Below are 23,756 nucleotides of genomic sequence, written 5' to 3' on the forward strand. Positions count from 1 at the left end.
ACAGATCAGCAGTAAGCTTTAGTTTATTTCAAGCATATTTCTTCCAAATATAATTCCATTTCTTAAGGCTAGACTGAGGAATTGATAATTTTCCGAACTTCTCTACCTCTGCTGTGTGAATCTGTTAACTTAAACTTATTTCAGACTAGAAGCCATCATGGAAAGCTTCCCAGGAATTTGAGACACATACATTGGTCTTCTACTGTTGATACAGAGAATTTCCAAGACTGGTCTTAACCTACTTCACTAACCAAACCACCCATTTCTCTGTGCCCTAGTTGCCTGAGTCACAAGATATTGTCAGTTACATGCTTCTCTCCTGCTTCAGCAGAAAATTTATGTGGCCTAGAAAAATAAGTAAACAAATATGAAGTGGAGAAAGGAATTAGTCATAGGAGTCTAATGCTTATCCTTTGGAAAAGCAGGGAGCCAAGTTATCCCTGACTTTGCTTAAAGAATTAGATCATACATCTCCTACACAGAAAGCAATTCAGAATTAAAGCTGTCTCAACAGACTTGACTCTGATCCTCTACAAGGATCCTCATTCTACTCTCACTTAAATAAGTCAACTCAGTCTTATTCTGGATGTACCTGAAGTGCTAATGATCTTGAGACGGTCAATATACTTCTCTTACTTGGCAATAATGTAAATAATTACATAGTGAATGCAGTACGTTGCAAAACCACCTCCTCTGTATGCAGATGCCAGCAGCACTTAAGATAATCCAGTTGTTTTTTCCACTTCTACATAAGGAATGAATAGTAGAGGGAAGGCTGCCTTATATTTTGCTGATGAGGAGTAGTTTGATTAGAATGATTGTCCCCCTCACTGCAGGGTAAAGTATGTTCCCCAGTATGACTGAACAATCCCATAGGTTTTTTCTGGTTATTTTTTCTCCTGTTGTTAGCTACCATCACATTGGAGCTTTTAATGAGGTGGTAAATTCCAGATGCTAGAGCCTGAATGTTTCTATCCTCTCCTTTACAGGCTCCATGGCATGTTTATAAAGCAGCACAAATGTTTTTGAGTACGAGTGGTAAGCATATGTCCACAGCAATAGAAATAGTGTGTCTGATGTCACTGGGTCAGTGAAGTAGTCACACACAGGGAGAGGGTTGGCTGACTTGGAGAAAAGAGCTTTGATGCTATTGAGTATTCAGTTAACATTATTTCAGCTCATCCTGTTGGATTATCGTGTGTTGAATTTTTTAATAATGTGATATTCTAAGAGAAGTAGTGAGGAAAAGAAAGTACCTTTGATTAGAGAATCAGAGAATAACTCACGTGGGAAGGGTTCTCAGGAGACCTCCAGTGCAACCCCTTGCTCAGGGCAGGGTCAGCCATGAGGTCAGGCCAGGTTGCTCAGGGCTTTAACCAGTTAGGTCTTGGGAAAACTCCAAGGACGAAGATGGCACAACCTATCCAGGCAACATGCTCTGCTACCTGCCTGCCTCTCCTCATGGTGGGCAAGCTTTTTTTTCACACACCAAGTCAGAACCTCTTTTTCTTTTAGTTTACATCCATTGTCTGTCTTCCCACCCTGCACCACTGGGAAGGTCCTGGCTCCATCTTCTTAGTAACCTTCTCCTGGGTACTGGCAGGCTCTGTTCTTAGGTCTGAAGCCATTTCTTCCCTAGGCTGAACAAGCCCAAGTCCCTCAGCCTCTCCTCATAGGGCAAGTGCCCCAGCCCCTGTCTGTCTTGGTGGCCCTTTGCTGAACTTGCTCGAGTTTATCAATTTCATTCTTTTTACTGGGGATGCCAAAGCAAATGTAGTGTTTTAGGTGTGGTTGAACAAGTGCTCAGTGAAAGGTGGCAGTTACTTCCCTTGATCCACTGGCTAGGCTTCTGTTGACACAGTCCAGGATACTTTTAGCCTTTTATTACTGTCATGACACACTGCTGGCTGATGCTCAGCTTGCTGTCTACCATGACTCCTAGGGCCTTTTCAGCAGACCTGCTCCACAGCCATCAAGATGTTCATCCTTCCCACAGGCAAGACTTTACATTTGGTTTTGCTCAGTATCATGAGGTTCCTGTCAGGCCATTCCTCCAACCAGTCTAGACCTTTGAGTGTATCCCTGCCCTGGGGCTCATTGACTGATCCCCAGCTTGGTGCCATCTCCAAACTTGGTAAGAGTACTCTTATCACCAATTCCAGCAACACACTTTTCAACAGGACAGATCCAGGCTTCTCTGGTACTACCAGTGATTACTTCATACCCTCTAGAGAGGGTGTGACCCATTGACCACTGCCCTCTGAGCCCCACCATCCAACCAGGTTTTTTTTACCCATCTAGCTGTCTGCCTGTCCAGACCATAATATCTGAACTTGGGTACAAGAATATTGTGGAAGACAGCATGGAAAGTCTTGTGGAAGTTGAGGTAAATGACATCTGCTGTTCTCCAGCTTGTCCACAGATACCATCCACTGCCAGTGCGGTGGAAGAAGCTCTTCTTGCTGTACTTGGTGCCCCTTGCAAGGATCAGTTGTAGGTGAGGTTTGGCTTTCACACCTACTTGTGTACGTGATGATTTCTAAAGTTCTCCTTGGTAGCCTGTACCTGCTTCCATCTCCTGAATACTGACTTTTTGCACTGGAGCTCAGCCATGGGTTCCATGTCTAAGTATGTTTTGACTGGTCACTGTTGTGCTACCAGGTGAAAGACCTCCAGAAAGAAATGTAGAAACTTTCTCTGCAAGAAAATGTTACCACTGCTGCTGGCACATATGTGAAGAAAAGAAGAAACATAGGGTGTGCCATCTTGTAACCTCTTCTAATTCTCGTTATCTGAAGCAGGACCTGAATTAATGTTAAAAGCCTGTGCAGATGGAAGTGCTGTATTTTTAGGCTAATATGTTTCTGCTGTATAAAATAGCTTACTGCATACATCAGGCAGCTGCACGTGTACACATCTATGTTGATTAAATCTGTTTAATTTTTCATTTAGAATTAGTATAAGAACATTAATGTAAACCTAAAAAAGCAATGTTTACGAATATTCTTCATGTTTAAAACATGTTTCCTGGGAACAGTCAATTCTTTTTCTTATTTTGGAGAAGAATGGTGATTGTATTCTGGTTGTGGTTTTTAATGTTTTTTTGAAATAAATTTCTTGTGCATTTCCACACACTTATCTTCCTTTGCAGATTTAAATTTTATAGTATTTATCACACAGTCATATCCATCTCGGTTTTGAGTGTAAGCCCTTTATGTGCTTGGTGGTCACTCTATAATAATAACTTTGTGCATTACCAAGAACCTGCAAAATATTCCAGTTTAACAATAAAAAAGCTATTTTGTCTTCTGCTATTTAGATAGCTTAGAGAGTACTTCTTCCATCAATGTGTGTACAAGAGGCTGGGAAAACCCCCCAGTCTAGACGCAGGGCACGTTGCATGATGGGAGCGACTTTCTGTGCTCCACATCCTGTTATGTTTACTGCTTTTAATTAAGTTGGCTTTCTTGATGATACACTTAACTTTCCCATTGCAATTACAGCCACATGAAGTGTCAGCAGGTGTGTGCTTAGGGCAGTAATCTAGCTGTTGATTTATTCTTCCATTTGATTTGAAGCCAGCATGGTGGAGGGAGAGGGGAGGCAGCGTAATAGTTTTGCATGCTTCCAGGCACCTTGAATGGCTGGCACTGTACAGAAATGGAGGCCTGGACTCAGGCCAGGGCCACCAATTTAGCGGTGAGCAGCCACAGGAAGGGCCTGTTTGCATATGTAGTTCAATGCAAGTACGTAAGTGCACAGTTTGTATCGTGAAGGAAGACAGTGGTAATTATCAGACCATCTGTGTGTAAAGTCTACAAAAACCCACCACTATTGCTCAGTCCTGTGTGGCCTTAAACAATAAAGCTACAAAACATCACAACTAGCTTCAGTAGTCTGTGCCCTTAAGGTGGTATATTCCTTGCTTCAACTAAGGGACTAGATTTCCTTAATGTTGATGGATCTGTTGAGGTTGTAGTCTCGACTGCTGTAATCACCCAGTCACTTGATGCCTTGCCAAGCACTTGAATTTGCTTTGATGGATCGTTTGTCCGATGTACAACCTAGGGAGAATTAGGTTACCAAATTAACAACCAACTGAACTTGCTAGGAATGAGTTTTGAGGAGGGGAGAGGGATTTAATATCTGTGCCATCACAGGCAATAAGCGACTGACCTAATTTGAGATTGAAGCTCTGAAAGACTTTGGAGTTGGAGGCTGACCAGGTGTAGGCAGCCTATTCTGAGGAAGGAGGAAAGGGGCTCAGTCTCTCTCTGCTCTGGCTGAGGTGGAGGAGGGAACCCAATCCCACCCCCCTCTCATTTCCAGAGGATACAGTAACCACAGTTGTAGCTTATCATGAGTTCTTCCTGTTGGGGCTGTTTGACTTGAAATATTCATCAGCGCATTAACTCTCTGTGTCCTAGGCAAGAACCTTAATGTGAGGCTGAGAAGCAATTTCTTCTGGCTTCCTGTCAGTGTGACAGGAAGGCTTGCACCTGGCTTAAGCTCCAATGGACAGCACCAAGGAGCACTTGACCCCAAAGTCATCTTGAAGCTTCTAGTCCTTTCTACATAGGGAGACCCTATAAAAGACTTTGTGGCACCTAATTGTTGGCCCTTAGTACCTATGACCACCTCTGTGTATGATCCTGCACTCGCTTGGTGAAGAAAAAAGATTTGCTATGCATTAGTATGTTAAATTCAGGCAGATAGAAAATTCATGGACACCCATCGCCCCCTGCCAGCAGATTGCTTATAATCTCCTAAAGCAGCCATTAGATGCAGTAGGGCTGCTTGCCCACTGGAAGCAGCTTGAGATATGAAGAGCTAATTGTGTGTTTAATAAGGGACCTGATGATTAACTAGAAGCCCTCATTCCTGTTGGTATGAGAAATTTACAATTCTACCTCTAGAAAATTAAAACTCGTCATACAGTTTATCTACGGGTTACTTTTGCCAGAGCCTTAAGCTATGCTACTTCTCTGCTTTGTTCTGTGAAAGAAAGGCCTGCAGCCTATGTTGGAAAACGGCTGTGTAAAGTGCCGTATACTGCCACTGGACAAAACCCAAACCACAGCAATGCTTGCTAGGTGCTGCCACAAGAGGAGCAGAGAAAATTTCTAGATGGATATGTGCTGGCCAGAAACTTACTGCCTTCACAGATAACAAGGAGAGTCTCTCTGTTGGTGGCTTTCCTCTTGGGGCCTGAGCAGAGAGGGCTGGGGTTATGGTGAGCTGTTGGGTAGCAGAAGAAGGTTTGATAGGAGCAGCTGAGCAAATACTTCTCATCCCATCAGAAGTGAGGGAGGATTTACCATATTCTGCTGAGTTCTTGTTAATAGGCTCCTCACCTAAAGAGTAATTGAGAAATAATCCCTTTTTCAGCTGTTGCCTGCTCTTGTTTTTCATGTCTGTGTGAAGGACGGGAACCAAGTATCTTGTCTCGCTGTAGGAGATTTTAATTGTGTCAAAGATGACAGGAATCTAATCTGAGCAAATATTGTTTCTGTCTCTGTTGTTTCTACTCTGTGGAAGAAAATTACCTGACAGCTCCTTCCCTCCTTTTTGCCTTACGTTTCCTTCTGTAGTTAAGGGCTGAGTGATTTTGGGTAACTCTATCTCTAGTGCTCTTCTGGGTACCAGCGGCAGTGTTTTACTCTCAAGTACAGATGTTCCACCGAGGTTGTGGCTGTGTTCATCTATGAAGCAGTTATATTTGTTATATAGTTATATATTCACCAAAATCAGACCTACATTTTACAAGGCACTGTTTTTGCATACGTTAAGGGATCACCTTTGCTGTGTGTAAGAGAGGAAGATAAATGCTTTTGGGTGCTGAGAACCTGTGACTGCAGGTAACTGTGGTGGAGCTGTGTCCCTCTTGAAAATTAGGCCATGTATGCAGACATGCCAGGGAGGCGCAACCAGTTCTAAGACCAAGGCTGGAAGGCTGATGTTACCTATCACTGTGTTCCACCAGCCAAAGACCTTTCCTGCGTATTACTGCTTGTCAAGTATTTAAGTGAATGTCAGTAGAGGGATGTGGCCTTTGTGTTGCAGTGTCTTTCTGGAGAGAGGTTAAACCACTTTGGGACACAAAAATAGTTACTTAGGTGGGACTCCTGAGTGTAGAGTGGGACACTGTGTTTCAATTTCCATATTCAGTGGGCTGCTGCAGCAAAAGGATTCCTTGGCATAAGCTCTCCATCATGCTTGTAGCGTTAAGCTCCTCCACCTGTCTGGTGGTCTTCCCCATGTATGCAGTCAATAACCTGGGTCTTTCCTTAAATAGCAGTATACGCAATGAATTTGCCTTGAAAACTGCCTTTTTACTGAAAGATGGAAATGCACATACAGAATGGTCTGAAATAAATTAATCAACAGTGAGATAGAGGGAGTTCTTTTTCTACCAAGTTTTTTTCAGTTACTTGGTACATTTTCTATTGATCCTCTCCCTCATTCCTCAGTCTTCAGGTCTGAGTCTTACAGCAGTGTAGTCTGTGGAACTCAGTGACATTACTCCTCAGTCATGGCACAGCTAAGACTCTGAGCTTCATCAGAATTGCTTCTGCTGTTCACATTGTGGTGGTTGCCTGCTTTGTTTTTCTTTTTGTTTCATGGCTCATTTGATTTTTTTTCTGTTCAGCATCACTGTATCCTGGCAGCTGAGTTTCAAGCAGGTTAAATATTTTTGTCTTTTTCTTTTCCTTTTTTAACTTCTTTGTCCTAGAACAAGTAAATACATATGCACACTTCAGCTGTCTGCCTTCATCTGTTCAATGGCAGCAGACCTGACCCTTCTGGCTTTGAGGGCTCAGTATTGAGTATGCCTGGAGGTGACCCAGTCTTCAGCAGTTCTTCCCTTCCAGTTCTTGTAAGCACTTGTGCTTCTCCCTCTGGTCTTTTGCCTGTGCTGGTATTAGGACCACAGCTGAGACTTCCTTAGCTTCATCTGATGCTACTACCCATCCCCCCAAAATCTTTCTTTTCTGTTCTTAGTTTTGGTCTGTTGCTACACCCTCCTTTGCTGAACTTCCTGGCTCCCTTTTGTTCCCCTCCATTTAAAAAACTACCAGTGCTTCTTATGTTCCAGTTAATTCCAGTTTGCTTCATAGACCTTACATACATACAGCAATCATTTAATCTCTCACTGGCATGCAGCCTTGTTTTGAATTAGTCATGCTTGTCTACAGGACACTGGTTAGAAATCATGCAGTTTACTGTAGCTGGTTGATGAGGGGGTTTCATTGTTTTCTTTAACCCTCCCATCTGCTGTCCCTCTGTCTGTAGTAAGGTTTCTGTGACAACATATGGATTAATGATTTACGTTTTGTTGTACTTTTCCAAAATATGTTACTAATCAAACATCTTAAATGTTAAATCAGGTTTGGGCACGTATGATGCAGTCTAGAGAGGAAACCTAAGAGCACTAGAGCCTGCATTTCAAAGGGATGGTGTTGATGGGGAATACCCACATTGGGTGAGGACAGGGAATGTTGTCAGACCACTGTGGCTCTATAGTCTGCTGAAGACTGTAATCCTTGCTTTACCTCTTTAATTTCTCCAGTTTTCAGCAAGTGCCAATCAGGGAATTATTTTTAGATGCAGTTCTTTCCTGCAGCAGCTCTGCTAAGAAGGGACTTGTTTAGCAGTGCAGATGTGGTATAAATGGAAAAGAGCTTCTGGACCGTTTCATTGAGAAGTTATTGTCTACAGAACACATGCAAGTACAAGGTTTGCTTGTGGTGTTTGGGTCATACCATATACCCTCATGTGAAACTTTGTGCTTTGCTTGTCCATTAAGGAATGAAGTTCAGCATTGTGATTTAACTGCAAACCCATACAAAAAGCTTGTCTCTGTGATCTGACACGCAGTGTAACTTTAATCTCTGATACAGCAGTTCCCTGGTGTGTTAGCAGTACAAGTCATTGGACATGCCAATGCATTAATTTCATTCTACTGAATTATGAATGAAAAGGTGTACCTTCTAAATCATAAATCACATTGCAGACAGTTTTCAAAAGAGAGACTGTATGCTTGGTGAGGTTGCAGATTAGCAAAGTAACTAATGGATCATGTCTTATCCTACGTAATGGGTTAAATTTTGATCTATGAAACAAGCATTGCCCTAGGGAAATGCAGTTCTTGGGATCATTTTTGATGTATGAAAGAGGGAAATTGGCTTTAGAAATGTCTTCCGTAGGACATGGGCTCATCCAGTTCAGATCGATAGTAATGCCAGTTGAAGAACAAGCTTTGGGCACAAGCCCTTCGCCATTAAGCAGAGCCAAAGCAGAAGTGTAATTTAAAGGGTATGCATATCAATTCAATAAATACACGTGTGTGTGCTGAATTGTTTTTTCTGAACCAGGGTCTTAATTCTGCTGGGATTTGCTGTCAGGCAATAAGAGTGCATCAAACACTGATTATACTTAAGCTTGTATGTTACTCCATTAATAAGCTCATTTTATTGTCACCTTTTGCCTGCTAATAAATATGGCTTTTGTAAGTAAGTTAATTTTCTTGTAATTGGGATCGATGCTGGCAGAAGTTGTGTTGTTTTTTCATAGCGTATTGAATCAGCATAGCTTCTGTCATACCCTGACAGCAGTATCAGCAAACGGGCTGTTTGTTCCTCCAGTCTTTTTTGGTGCTGCTGGGGAATACAAACAGCAGGTTGTTATCATGGTATCATCCTTGATTCCAGGCTCCTACATAGGCACCTGTGTCCATATTTGCAGGCATGCAAAATCAAGAGCCTGTTTGGTTTTATGGGTCAAAAAGTGAAAGGATTACTAGTGTCAGATCTCAAATTTCTCTCCAAGTCATGGTTCTGATTTAGCTTCACAGATCTACCTAGCAAATGTAGTGCTTAGCCTTGGATGAGTTGCCTCGGAAAGCTTACTGGCTGTTGTAAAATGGAGCTTCTCTAAACAGAGTCGTAGTGAGAGACTCCTCCAGCATCATTGTTTTCAGCCATTTGAAAGTGCAATCACCCGTGTAGACTTCTCTTTGATGGCCTGTTTGTTTGCCATTCAGTGGTCTCAGGAGCTTCATAAACATTCAGCAATTGAGCTTTACTGTCTTCCAGCTGGTACTTTAATCCTGCTTTGCAGGAAGAAAAGCTAAGCCACTGAGACTTAAAAAATGGTGCTGACTTGTAGCCTAGACAATTTGGAGATCAAAAATAAAAAGTAAATTCAGGTATTATGCTCACTGTACAGATCCTGTTTTAATTTTGGTGTTTTGAACCACCATAATTATATGTTTTAAAGTAGCCTTTTCCCATCTCTTCTGGCTCTGGAGAAAACAGATGCAAAGCAAGCAAGACAAGGGTGGGCACAAGGGAGGTGTACGTGCAGCCTCCCTGGGTTCTTACTTTTAGCTTAACTTTTAATACAAGTTCAGGTCTTGGGGCTTGGTCTGGGGAAATGGCTTTGGGACCAGATGCCTGGCACATCCTCTCCCCATCCCACTTGTGGTCAGGTGTAGGTGTCTGGGCTGACAGAGCCAGTGTGTGGAGGCAGAGATAGACTGCTCACATTCCTAAAACCCTTCTATAATTTGGCCTTACTTGCCTCAAGAAAGGCTACAAGAGGGCAGTCCCCCAGTGAGGTTGGAAACTCATTCCCTTTCTTTCATGGATGTGAGTGTGGCTCTCTTAAAATGTGGAGGAGCAGGAATGGGTGGGAAACTTTTTTATTGGCTAGCAGAGGTTGCCCACAAAGGAAGAGATCGACATTCAGTTGCCACCTCCACCTTCTTCTTTCTAGGTTTACAGGCTCTGTTTCCTGGCCCTGGTTCTGCTTTTCTGGCCCAACAAGCCTTAAAAGGACTTTGCTGTGCAGCGTCAGCAAAAAGAGCAAGTGCCCATCAACATGGATGAGGTGCTCCAACCATGAGTGTGTTAAACAGCAAAAGGGGTACCATGATTGCTGTTTTAACAGAAGGCAGCAGCTGCCACCCCCTTTCATAAGGGACCTGATCCTGTCCATGCATTTAACATATGGATTGAAACCTTCTGTTGGGTTGATCCACTTGGGGAGCATAGAGGGATGCTTAATTTTTTGGTCCTGATGGGACTGAAGTTAATGCTGACTTGCTAAGTCTTGTTAGTAGTTTTGTGAGATCAGGTAGCTTTGAGTATGCACAGTTACTAGGGTCTGGCAAGCTTTAAAGAAGAAAAGTTGGAGATTAGGACACTTTCAGGTTCAGGGATGGCAAAGTGGATGTTTTGGCATGAGCAACTTCCTCTGCTTGAGTCTCAGTCTGGCTGCCTGAGTGTATTAACGGACCTTGCTGTGCTGATCATGTCAGATCCTCTGGCTTACTTAAATAAATCCTGCGTACTTGTCATCAGAAGAGCGTGTAACTGTTTTCACTTGCAAAACAACTGATTATGTATCCATAGAGCATCCTCCTCTGGCCCCAATTAGAGGTTGAAACCTATGTGACTTGACGTATTTTGTGAGTGAAGGCTTGTTAATTGAGCGTGTAAATGTGTAATTGACTGTACAATTATCCAATTGATTTTGGTTTTTGTAGCTTTGCCTGCAAATATGGGAGCACAGTCATGCAGTTGGGCAAATTTTCCAAAACCAGATGCTTAATTAAATCTGTGCATTGAGCATACAGTTGTGAAAACCCCTTAAAAACATGATACGGTTCTGGTAACTGCCTCTTTTCCTTTGCTATGTGGATATGCTAATCTGAATGTTTTCATCTGAGTCTGTCATATACCATAGTTTCTGTGTTACCTCTGTCCTTTTTCCTACTAAATAAGTTTCTTTGGTGTGGGAAATGGCAGCTACCATAGAAATTGTTCAGAGGTAGCTGTTAATGTATGTCCTACCTTTTAGTGAAGTGGTACCTTGTGCTTACAGTGTTTGGTGCTATAATGCCTTTAAAATGGTTCTATTCCATATGAAATATTGATTTTTAAATGCGGAGGTTTAGAGGAAAGCCTACTTAAATAATGGTAGTTGTTGGCAGTTGTAGTCCAGTGCAACTTCTGAGAAGCAAAAACTTCCATTAAATTTGCAAATAACTGTGTGCTTGAAGTTTTGTCTGCACCTGGTAGTTTCTCTGGAAGCTGCTGATTTGCAAAGAATGAGTGATCTGGCAGTCTTGACCTTGCAATTCTTTTTTGGTGCAGTGAATAAAACCCCAAATGGCTCATGTCTGAGGTCTGCAGTGTTCATTTTTCTGTGAAAGAGAACACAGTAATACTGCTTTTCTTTATAATGTGCCCTTTTATATAGACTTACTACGTTCAGTCTTTCTGAGGTAGCTTTAAAAGAAGCATATAGGAAGGTAGTCTTGGTAACATGCAAAAAGTTCCTGAATAGTGATAGAGCTGTGCCATGGATGTGTACATGTGATTGACAACTCTATCTGGCCAAGGGTAGTCTGTTCTTACTCACAGACCCACCGAATGGTTTGGGTTGGAAAGGTCCTTTGAAGATCATCTAGCCCAACCTGCATGCCAAAGGCAGGGATGGACATCTTTCACAAGATCAGGTTGCTCAAAGCCTCGTCCAATCTGACCTTGAACACTTCCAGGAGGCTTTGCCTCCCAGGCTCACGGCAATGTCACAAATAACACCTCAGGCAGGGGCACGAACGGTGTCAGAGTTGGGGATGCCATTTTAATCTGAGAGACAACCGCTCCCCTAATGCCCTTTTCTCTTTATTTCTCTGCAGATGTCGCTCCTATGAGGATTGCTGTGGTTCAAGATGCTGTGTAAGAGCTCTCTCTATCCAGCGACTATGGTATTTTTGGTAAGTCAGGGCATTTGGGAATTGTATGTTTGTCCTGTTCTCATCTTCTTTGTAGGACTTAAATCAGGGTATGGCCAGCCCTAGTATTTTAAAATAAAATAGGTACAAGTATGCAGTACTGTATATGTGTACATATAACTGCAAGGACTTTGGCTTTTTGCTTATAAAATTCTCCCGATGTAGTGAGAAAACACTGGAAAAGTAGGCTACTCATGTCAGGTTGACCCTTCCTGCTTCTGCATTCTGCTTGTCTGTACAGGCAGCACTCCCACTTTCATCCAGAATTGCTGAAGTCCTTATGCCTGTCTCAGGTGCTACCAAGCAGCAGCGCTTGTCTGTTTTTGTTGGGCACTCAGTTTTAAAAGAGGATTGTATAAGGATGATTGTGCGTTTAGGCAGCGTTTAAGACATTATTGCCAGCCAAATCGAGGCTTCAATTAAAAAGGAAGAGAAGTACGTTTATGACTATGAGGATTTCACTGGAGATGACAGCAAGGGAAGAGATGGCAGAAAGATCTGAGCTTGTGAAACCAGCAGCTCAGTAATCTGGATAAAGCTTAAACTAATCACTGTTATATGCATAATGAAAAAATAAGGTAAATTCGTTTTGGAGAAGAATTTAAGAAAGCACCTGAATAAAACATTCTTCTTACAGTGGAGAGAAAGCAAAAGCTTTCCTAGAAAACCTGATTTCAGGCATTTTTATGTAGAACTTGAAGATGGCTTTAAAAAAAAAGCCTTCAAAATGAATAAACACTGAAAAACAGAAGCCTGATACATGCTATAATACAGAGATTTCCCGAAGCTGACTGTGGGATTTCAGTGTGCAATCCTTACTGATATAACTGAAAAGCTCTGCGCCTCAATCCCTGGGGTGACGTTGTAAATCTCTGTTTTTCTGTTCAGAACAAATCCTTTGTGGAACACTGCCAGAAGGGAATGTATTAATATTGGCTCAGGGAAACAGGACATCCTTTTGCTCTCATTTCTACTGTAGAAACAAGAACAGAATTTGACCCCTTCCATGAAATATCTCTCACTGCCACACAGTGTCACACTCTTCCTCTCGGGCACCTGGGAATGTTCCAGAGGAGATAACCATGGTGTGTAGGCTTGCCTCTGGCCAACTTTCATCCCTTCCAAAAGAGCGCAGTTGTCATTGTCTTCCAGTAAAGGGCCCTGAAATGAGGTGGCAATTACAGGCAGAAGAACCATTTGTGTTTATGGGAGTTTGCATCAGTTGCTAGCATGTCTGATAACTAATCAAGGAAACACAGTGAAAGCCTCAGTCTGAAGAACAAAATTGTCTGACGTGCTCTTGCTCATGTGTCTGTTTCCACAGCACCAGGGCAAGGGAATGATGAGGACAGTTTAGTCAGGTCAGAAAAGTTGCTGAGGAGAACTACTGAAGCAAAATTATTTTCTTTTCCTTGAGAATGTGTATACCATCTAGGAAGCACAAAGCAAATCTTGACATCTTTAGTGCTGAATGCTTCAGTTTTCTGACTTGACCTTAAATGCCAGCTACCATATTTCCCATGGGAGACAAAATGACAGTGTTGAGTAATTTAAGAACATCTAAGAATCTTCTTTTAAGGGCAACTGCAGAACAGTATTCCTCTTTGTCCCCCACAGACCTCCTGGCCAGCTTTGATGCTGTAAACATGAGGCTTGTGTACAAGATATGCAGTTTCAAACTGTACTGACCTGGAATTTCAGTTCAGCATCCCAATGCCAAAGGTCAGGTATAACCCTGAACTTTCCAAATGTTCAAGGGCTTTTTAGTTTCAGATTTATATTTTACATGCCAGAAAACATCAGGCAATAAGTACTAATTGCTAAAGACATCCGTAATATATCTGTAAGTGCCCATGAGTGCTATCTCAAATGACATAAACCTGCTCTCAAGAGATGACCTGTTTAAGAAACCCCACTAAAAGTTGCAGGCTGATGTTTGCTAGATGACACTCTTCTCTGTCTCGGTGAACAGTCTGGGTTTGAGAGCTGCCTGAGCGCGGGTGGGTTTTGACTTCCCTCTTTTCTTTGCCTAGGTTCCTTTTGATGATGGGAGTTTTGTTCTGTTGTGGAGCTGGTTTCTTTATCCGAAGGCGGATGTACCCTCCTCCACTAGTAGAAGAACCTACTTTTAATGTGTCTTACACCAGACAACCAGTCAACACTGCATCAGGTCAGAGACTGCTCATTGAACAACTTTCACTAATTTCTTAAATTTGCCAAGTTATTTAAAAAGGGTGGGGTTAGGAGTTTTTGTTGGTTTTTGCAAACTGTGGGATTTGGACAAGGGATTGCACTGCACTGAACCGTGCAGCCACCTCCTGCGATGAGTGCAGTCTTTTGCCTTTCAAACAGCATAATTCAGCTGCAGTGTACAGAAGTGTTTGTGAAACCCAGGATGACAGGACTTCCAGTTCCCTTCTGATGTAGTTCCTAATATCTTTACAGCTGTATGCATGGAAGGAGGCTAGCAAGTTCACACTTCGCAGTGTAGACAAAGTGATAGGTATCTAAAATGAACAGTGACATGAAGAAAGAGTTTTAAATACAGTTGGTGACATCTGGCAGAGGTGAAGGAAAGCCTAACATTTTTCTTCTACTGTCTGGCTATCTTGCAAGTCTTCTCTTTGATTCGCCTTCCATGCTCTGTGCTACAGTTTTTCTGCAGCGAAGTGGTCCTTCTCCCCTTGTTAGTCTGATTGCTCTCTCTCTGGTCAGTAATGGCTGTGAGCGTCAGGAGGATCTACCTAGTGATGGCTCCTCTAGCAATACTGCTTTCTAAATTTGTTATTTCTTCCCCTCTGGCTTTTAGATAGTCCCAGTTAGGAGAATCCTGTAAAATAAGACTCATGTGTAAGCAGATGATGATTGTGCTTTATGGGAGCATTTTGAATCCGCTTGTCTCTGGTTAGAAGACCTTCTGCAGTGCTGAGATTATATCTGAGTACACACTCAGGTGCTTGCCTTCTCCCTGCCTCAGCAAGGCCAAACTGAGACCTTTTCAACCACTCTCCAGATTGTATAAACCAGGGCTAGTTTGTGCCAGTGAAAGCACACATACAAATGCAGGCACGCTTGGTACACTGACACTTCTCCTTCCAGGCTGTCATTTTATTGCATGATGTATTAGAGAGAACTGAAGCCAGAGGATAATTCCCTTTTCTGACAACTTTTTTTTTGGAATTGGCAATTTGGTTTTGTTTCATGCTGGCTTGGAAGTGGAAATAAAACTGAATATTTTGTAAAAAGAAGGGAGATATCTCTGAAAATTTGGTGCCTCAAACCTCTCTATCAAAAATTGTGTTATGAACCATTAGATCTCTGTGCAATACTGTGGCTGTGTCAAGACAGCCTCCTTAGAAGAGTGTCCTTGTCTAGCTAGCTGTGACTCCGAGATGCAGCATTCATGCTCTCTTCCCTGTCATGCCTGCTATTGCACACCCACGTGCCTTGTGCAGACTTTGGAAATGCTCTTCATTGCATCCTTGAGCATGTACTCATAGACACGCATTTCCCCCCTCTCTTTCACAGGTCTAAATGGATAAAAAGATGTTACAGACAAAAAACTAACATTTTATTCACCCCCTTTTTTTAATCATAAGGGTACTTTTAGGGCGTCCATTCTGCATCTCTTTTTCTGCTTGACTGAACAAGCATTCCACAGAGAGTATTTATTTTTCAACAGTGGGGGAGGGAGCCAAACTAACTAAACTATATTTTTAAGCCTGAAAGATAACCTCAGGCTTATGTGAACAGGGAGCATCTTTGGCTGAATTGGCAAATACCGGATTTAATTTTAGAGCATGGTTTTAGTTTTTCATGGAATGCAAATTGTGGGCAAATATAAAATAAGCAAAAGCCCTTTGGTGACCTGCCTATGCCACCTGCTTCCAGACTGTTAATACTGTTTCTTAAAGCTTTGGGCTCTGAGCTAACCCCACCAAAATTTTCTTCTACCTTTTTTACTGTTCTAGGAATATTCAATAGCAAAAGCAATGGGAATTACTAGTCAACCAAGTTCACATTTTCCTCTAGCTCCTCTTCCAGATTTGGTAGCAGTAGCCAGTTCACAGGTGAGGTGGAGCCCCTGAAACAGGTCTCTTTGCCCATCTCCCTCCTTCCTTGCAGCATCTTCTGCCATCCCAGCAGCAGCCTGGAGGTGGAAGTGCTTTTTCTGTGGTCCTGACTGGGAAAATGGATTGAACACCTCACCTACAAATAGCAGTTTGGAGACCTGGTGGTGTCTTTCACTTCAGGTCTGGCCTACATAGCCCCAAACTGGCAGTTCAGGTGCTAGAAAAGGTCGGATGCCTTTGTAGACACTTAACAAATACTTGCTGAGCTGATCCTGCAAGGAAGTTGATGTTCAGATGTTGTTTTCTCCTGGGTTTAATGAACTGAAAAAATATCTCAAAAGATTGGTGTCCGCACTTGCCCCCCTCCCCCCCTCAATTCAATAATAATACACGGAAGTTTTAATGAAAACAGTTATTTTCCTGAGGAGCAAGCTGCAGTGAGCTACCTCAACCTCTCGCATTTCCCAACGTGGATGGAAACTGCAGAAATACAGAGCTGGGCAGGATTTAACTTTAAAGCAAAAGTGCCTAAGAAAAAGGCTACAAAAGAGGGTATTAGCCCAAACTTTAGAGAGGTAGGATGCGGATCCTGTTCCCAGCCTGGCTCTCCCGCAGCCACGTGCTGATGCTATACATGGAAGCAGAACAACGGCTTCTCGTCACTGTGGCAAAGGAATAGAGGCTGCGGAGCAGTCCTCTTTGCTCAAACAGGCAAAAGAAAAACTTATTGTGGTGGTGTGTTAAAAATGACTGTGTTAAGAAGGAAATAGCCGCGTTCCCTATCTGCTTTCCATCTTCTTTGCTCCCGAGTGTCCAAAAAAAGCTCCCTAGGCAGGCACCCTAGGCTCTGGGACAGTTTACATCCTTGTGCCTTATGGCTCAACCTGTCTGATTTAGTACTGGAAGGACATGTTTTTGGGTTTGGTATGTAGCTCCTTCCTGAATGCGTGAAGTACTAAAGAATGCTTAAATCTTCAAGAAGCCTGTATTCCTTCTGTGGCAATACTGAGTCCTAGCGTCACTAAGTCACGGAAACGAATGGTTGAGTGGAAAATCCCTTAGAGGCTGTGCCGTTATAGGAAAAAGAGTAGCACCAAAAGAAGAAAACCTGTTGCTCAGCTATTACTTTTTTTTCAGTCCAGCTTTATTTAAATAGGCAGAGAGAAAGAGAATAAAACTAATTTACATCTTGAGATAGAGACAATCTGTGACTTTGCTGGAATCACATTCAGTCATCTTTCACCACCCACTGTGATATCTGAGGAGAGTTACAGGCCACCTTTGTTATTCCTCATGGCAGCAGTCTGTGTTACTCCTGATGTGTCATAGCGAAGGAATTTTGCTTTTGATTGTGTGTTTCCTTTCCTTCTCCCTGCAGGCTCCAACATTGTTTCCTAAATTTAATCTGTGCAAAGCAATCTTGTCCCATTGTGTTAGCCAGCCATAATTGGCTTCACCTTGGGTTTTTGCTTCATACATGTTTACTCCTTAGCCATATTGTGCCTTGATGGGAAATTATCTATTTGAGATGCACTCTGGCATATGAGCAGATCCAATATATTACAAAATAACCTGTGAAGTTCTCTCGTAAGACTTGACATCTGAGTCAGGGCTGCAGTGGAAGCCCCTTTGTCCATCTGGGATCCCACATCTCTCCTCATTGCAGGCACAGCAGCTCTTCTGTCTGGGGAACTGAGCAGGGCTCGCTGTTTTCCCTTTCAGATGGTAATCAACTGGGGCAGTGGTGCCCTTTGTTTCACTAAATGATTTCCATTGCGTGCGAAATTGAAACTTTCTGGTGAAATCTCAAGAAGTCAATGTTGTCCTGCAAGTCTGGGTTTTCTCTGGAATGGGAGAAAGGTGGCTCCTTGTCCATGCTGTGATGAACACTTTGAGAAAACTTGTCCAAGTGTACAGAGCAGAAGCCCTGGAAGAGCACGACCGTTTCGTGATGCTTCTGCCATCATTGATACCTTTTCTCTCCTTTCTTTCAGGGTCACAACAACCTGGAGTGCCGTATTACACAGATCCAGGTGGACCTGTGATGAATCCCATGGCTATGGCTTTCCACGTCCAGCCCAATTCCCCACAAGGAAACCCAGTTTACCCACCCCCACCTTCCTACTGCAACACACCACCTCCCCCTTACGAGCAGGTGGTGAAATCCTCTACGTGAGGACTCTGGCTCTCTGACCTGACTGTGTGAGAAGAAGGTGCCATTGCAAAATGAGATGGAGGGCATCCACCCTTATGAACACTTGCTAGTTCTCCCAAGTCCTCTCTCCCTCCCTTCCCTGCACCTTTCCTCATTAAAGTTACTTGCAAAGGGGTGATTTTTAAATTTTTTTCTGTTTTTTTTAGTAGAAGTGGATTTTTTCTTTGTCTTCAAAATGAGAGAAGTCGTCTTTGTAATGCTTTTAATGGAAACCTATATTTAAAACCTCTACGTCTTTCTCTTTATTTATTGTTCGTTTCAATAATGGGTTTAATTGCGTTGTGGCAGGCTACTGACAGCAGTTCTTCATGCAATTCCAGAGTGATGTGCGCTCTCAAAAACCCCGTGGCAGAAATGCCCCCATCTACTGGAAATGACAGAAAAAGAGGGTAGAAGTAAGAAAGGCAGGGCAATGCTTTTACAAGAAATTGTGGCCACTATCTTCTTGATTTACGTTTTTCTCGTAAAACTTGGTTCCGATGCACAACAGACTGATGCTGTGCTAGAAGCCTGTGAGTGACTGGAGCACCAGTGTTGGTCGAGTCATGCTTTGCCAAGTGCCCCAGAAAACAGGGATGCATTATTTTAAATGATGCATCTCAAAGCAAAGGACCCGGGCTTGAGTGTTTCTTGGCCAGCACCTGGACTGCCTGCGTGATTGGCATCCTGAATCTCCCTGTTTTGCCAATGGTGAGATTGCATGAAACAGCGATGACCTAAATGTCAGTAGTGAGAGGGAGGTATCATAACCTCAGAGCTACTTGTGCTCGTGCCTCTTGACAGAACGGTTAGCAACACTGAAATATGTAGGGAAGTTTTCTTCCCTGAACTGGAAAATAATTACAGTAAGAAGGCATGGAAGCACACTTCCACGTTTGCTCCCTTTGACATTGATGGGAGTTTTGTCCCTGAGAAATAGTTGTTTTCATTATGGTTTTACTGCTGCCACAAAGAATACCAAGTATAGCTGTCATCTTCAGGTGACAGATCCGTAAAACTGTTCTCCTCGCTCGCTCAGGCAAATAACTTTTTCGTACTAGTGCCTAAGAGCAGTTCCTTGACCTGATGCGCAGATGGTTCGGCTTTCAGTGACTCTTAGCTCTTCATGCGTTTTGCTGTGAGTGGTCCCAGGATTCCCAATCCACCATCTCACGCTCGTGGCTGACTCTCTGCGTGACCATGAGCCAACACCTTCAAATAAACACAGAGCCCCTTTACTTGTGATGGCTGTCACACCCATCTGTGTCTAGCAAAAAGGTGAAGCTACTCTGAGACATGACGTGACACAAGGAAGATGCCATTGCCTTCTACTGCTGAAAGACCTGCAGAAACAGCAGGGGTTAGGAGTCCAATACGGTCCTTTGGATACTGGCTGAATGCTTACTCACTGCCAATACAGCGACTGCTCCTGTGTCACTCCAGCCAGGGCACAGAGGACACCGAGGTGGTTTGCAGTAATCTGAAGACCTGCGTTGCACAGGGAGCCAAAGCTTTATTGTGCTCTTAATGCATGCCAGTGGCTTGTGAGAACTTCGTCCTAGGTGGCAAGCTGGAATTGCAGGACTGGCAGAAGAGAGCATCCTTTTTATTACGAACATGAGTCTCTAACAGAAAAACCATTAAGGGTAACTCTTTCTAAAAGCTGCTGGTAGCGTTAGTAGTCATCTGGAGGAGAGCTAGCTTTTGAGGAGCTCATTGCCGCAAACCTGACTTGGGTTAAACTGTAACTAAGGCTTTCCCTTACTGTGCATCATAATAAGGGACAAAGCCAAGTATTTTTGTGTGTAGTGTAGGCTCGGTGGACACTTAAGATAAAAAAAGTATAGTTTATATATGATTACTAGGTCCATCTGCTCACCACAACTGTATATATTTTCTAAATTAGTGTGCACTTGAAGTTTAAAGCTGCGTATGTCACTGGATATGATTGTGTATACATGACATAATTTTTTAAAAGCAAATCCAACCTTTCTTTTTTGGTCAATAGAAATGACAACAGACCTCATGTTAGTAGATAGATGTTGTTAAGTCCTTTTATATTACAAAATATATCTTCAACAGCTGGCATTTTTCTGGACACATTGAATAGAAACCTTTTGTAGTGAATTCTTATGCTGTACATTGAAATTCAACTTCTGTTCAAGTTTTCCTGAAGTCTGGCTGGTTTATTTGCTAGTGTTGATGGATGACGCTACCTCTTTATAACACATGCAGTTCTCTGATAGTAAACTTGCTTCTTGTTCTCTTGAAAACACAGCACCTGGGTGGGCATCCATATGAATTACTTGCAAACTGTTTACATGCCTTTCCTCTCGTTGCCTCACTTTTGGAAGTTTTGTGGTTTTCTTTTCCCCTTTTTTTTTCCCTTGTAGTTTTAAAAAAATAAAAAAAAGGTAGTGAGGAGAAAGAAGGAAGAAGCCCTGTAACTTTCGGTAGGGTCGTGTCAACAATATGAAGTTCATCAGGAATGTGCATTGCACATTTTGCAAGGTTGGGTTGGTGGGTTCGGGGATGGATGGAGCAGAAGTAGGTCTGTCTACAGTCTTGGGGACTTCTGTTGCTCATAAAGTTTGCCCAGGCTTTCTTTTGAAATGCATTTTATTAAAGTAAGATTGGATGTTGCCGTGCCTGTAGCCCTCTTCATTGCTCTTTCCTGAGCTGTATGTTTAAAGTTCTTTATATTACCAAGTAAAGAGTGTGACCTCTTGTGTGCAGAGGAGGAGAGAAGGCAGGTCTAATGCCTCCAAGAGATTTGTACTCAACAGCACTTCAAGCCAGATGTGAAACAGAGGCTACAGCCACACCACTGGAAAGGACAGGGTTACTTCTCACCAGCAGGCAGTGGTGACAGGTCAGGTAGGCAGTCCCACAGGTGAACGAAAACATCATCTTCCAACAGGATTTTACTTGGCAGTGGTGATGCCCTAGGAGCTGCCAGCTGCTGCAGCTTTGCTAATGTGAACTTCCATGTGGTGTGTTGATGCTTTATCTGTTGAGATTCCCCTGTTGGATTCTCTGGGTTGCCACTACTGTGTCCTCTCTCTAGCACAGCAGAGATTTTGGTGCCTCACTGACATGGCAGTGTGGTGTTTTGACTGCAAAACATGGTTGGTGCTAGTGGCTGGGAGCCCTGAGGATGTGTGAGGCACTCCCCTGCCCCTTTCCTGGGTGTGCCAGAGCAGGATATGGGTCGGACTCCTCACCTGCCTTTGAGATCTCACCATCTACATCAGGAAGTTGATGTAATATGTTGTGGGGATCAGTATCCTGGTTCTTTCAGAGGCATTTCATACAGGGGGTTTAAATGCCTTGAACAGGGCTTGGGCAGAATGGAAATGCTTAAGCCAAGCCACTGAGCCCAGGGGGAAGCCAGGAACATAAATGACACCCCGTTGAAGTCCTTTCTCCAGTAGTACATCCTCAAAACATGTCTAACGTACCTGTGAGGAGGCTGTGATCAGGAGGAACTTGGGCATCTAGGTGGGTGAGGAAACCTTTGAGGTCTCTGCTGCTGTGACCCTGGCAGAAATGAGAATGAGAAGAGGGTCAGTCCCTTCCTGCTGCAGTGAAATCTCCAACTACACCACTTTGATAGAAGAGGTACTACCAGGCACTCATGGTACACCTTGCCTGTAGCTCTGGTGTGGCCAGTCCTGCGTAGCTGCAAGGCTTGTGCTTGTTGCCCAGGCTGTGCTGTGGGATGGGGGGGTAACCTGTCCTTTCTGTGGCTGGGCAGTTGGTTTTCAACCAGAGCTTTTGCTGTCAATCCTGTCTCAATGAAGAACAGCAAAGGTTGTGCATGACTGGATATGCTCTGCTCTCTTTCTTCCTTGGGGATTGTGCAGGGAGAGAATGAGCAGAGGTCTTCATAGACTTGTAATGATCCTGTGATCCTTGTGTGCAGCTTGTGCCTCCAGGTATGCTGTCATCAAATTTATCTCTGAAGGGCAATATCTTCTGAGACTCTAGCTCTCAACAGGGAGTCAGCCATCTCCTTGTGCTGCAAACCTTCCCAACTGCAGGTGGGGAAGGTTTGGCCCCATTTCTGGGCATTTTTTCCAGCTGCTAGTTCTTCTACCATCACATGAAGTGGCACAGCCTGCAAACTTGCTGGTTAGCATTGTGTATGATGCCCTAAGTCTGTGGTGAGCTCCAAGGAGGGGCTATGCAGATGTTGGTTATCAGCCTGGGATTGATGGTGGGTTGCAGTGGTTTGAGTGGGGAGGAGAAGAACACTCTGTACCTTCTTCTTCTAACTAGCTACTGTCAGGAGTAAGCAGGGGTGCAGAGCGACTCCACAATCATGGGACGAACCTTGCAGATGCTGTGTCCTGCCTGTCCTAGGAGGCTTTGGAAATTACTTTCCTTCAGCTTCTGTGCTCTGACTTGTATGCTCCATGCATCTCCTTTCAGCCCTGCAGCAGGAGAGTGATGTCTCATTCAAGATGATTCTCCTCAGAGTAAAAGCAGCAATGGGGATTGCTTTTTTGTCCTTCAGCAGGGATGTAAAGCCTCTCTGAGCAGTCAGGCTAAAGTTTATCCGGCCACTGGTGCACGGCTCTACCTGCCTCAGGCTCACACTGAAGGCAAAGTAAATCTTCTTCCCATAAGGTACCTTCCCCCTAAGGCGCTGCGTTACCTGCTATCGAGGGAAGGCTCCATGTTAATGAGTGAATTAAGGTCGTTGCAATCTGAGGGTACATAAAGTTTTGCTGCTGCTTCTTCAGCCTTCCAGCCAGTACGCAGCCCTGGCACTTGCTCTCAGGCCCAGGGCACCTAAGACACCTCTGCCAAGGTGTGGGCGAGGGAGCCCATCAAGGCAGTGCTGCTGGGCTGAAGTCGCTGAAGTAGCACAATCTTATTAATGGCTTTTTATTCTTGCATCTCTCCTCTACCACCACCTCCCTGGCATGACAGGGTGCCCTGTGGCTCACAGGAGAGGGGCAAATGTCACCTGCAGCATCCTACAGCGCCTTCTGTGCCTCCCAGTAATTAGCAGGCTGACACATCAGTTGTGCTGCAAATAGGCCCCAGACTGACAGGGAGGTTACCAACCCTGCCATTTCTGTTCAGGACTGCCAGGCAGCTGCGTCTGTGTTTCATTATCACTTTGGGAAAAGATAATGTAGTGACAAGCTTTTTTTTTTTTTTTGTGGGTGGGTTTTTTTCCTTTTCTTTACAGCCCTGTGACAGCTTATACTGCTGTGAAAACAAACAGCTGGGACTACATTTTCCAACCACCTCTTCAGACTATGTGAAGAAGCAAAAGGGGTATTGCTCTTTCTTCCCTACTTAAACAAAAGAAAAAATCAACCTCAAAACCCTCCGATGGGCTAGTTTTTTGTGCATATACCCAAGAACCCACTTTTTGGCATGCAGGTCAGCCAAGATGATAAAACGCCTTGTCAGATAGCAGAGCCTTGGGGTTTTTTTTCCCCTTTTTTCCATTTTCCTTTTTCTGATCTAACTCATGCATCACTGCTAATTCAGTAGGTGAGAGAAATGGGCCAGAATGTCTTTGCAGACCCTGTGGCTGTGGGAACCCTACCCACTGATGCCCTGTTGCTGAGGAGTTGAGCTGCCTTGTGGGATTTTACAGTTTGTACTCTTTGACAGGGAAACTACTCCAGAGACACCATGCAGGGGAAGGCCCGGCATAAGGCAG

General features: G+C 43.6%; 1 protein-coding gene across 1 annotated transcript in view; it reads left to right on the top strand.

Annotated features, from left to right (window-relative positions):
• Positions 1–20,240, top strand: part of VOPP1 (VOPP1 WW domain binding protein) — a 66,013-nt gene extending 45,773 nt beyond the window's left edge. Inside the window, exons 3-5 of the mRNA XM_075083741.1 lie at positions 11,708–11,785; positions 13,837–13,973; positions 17,871–20,240. Coding sequence (XP_074939842.1) covers positions 11,708–11,785; positions 13,837–13,973; positions 17,871–18,052 — 397 coding nt within the window. The 3' untranslated portion in view covers positions 18,053–20,240. The remainder of the gene's footprint in view (positions 1–11,707; positions 11,786–13,836; positions 13,974–17,870) is intronic.
• The last annotated feature ends 3,516 nt before the right edge of the window (positions 20,241–23,756 follow it).

Source organism: Phalacrocorax aristotelis, chromosome 2 (genome assembly GCF_949628215.1).
Source record: "Phalacrocorax aristotelis chromosome 2, bGulAri2.1, whole genome shotgun sequence".
Classification (NCBI taxonomy): domain Eukaryota; kingdom Metazoa; phylum Chordata; class Aves; order Suliformes; family Phalacrocoracidae; genus Phalacrocorax; species Phalacrocorax aristotelis.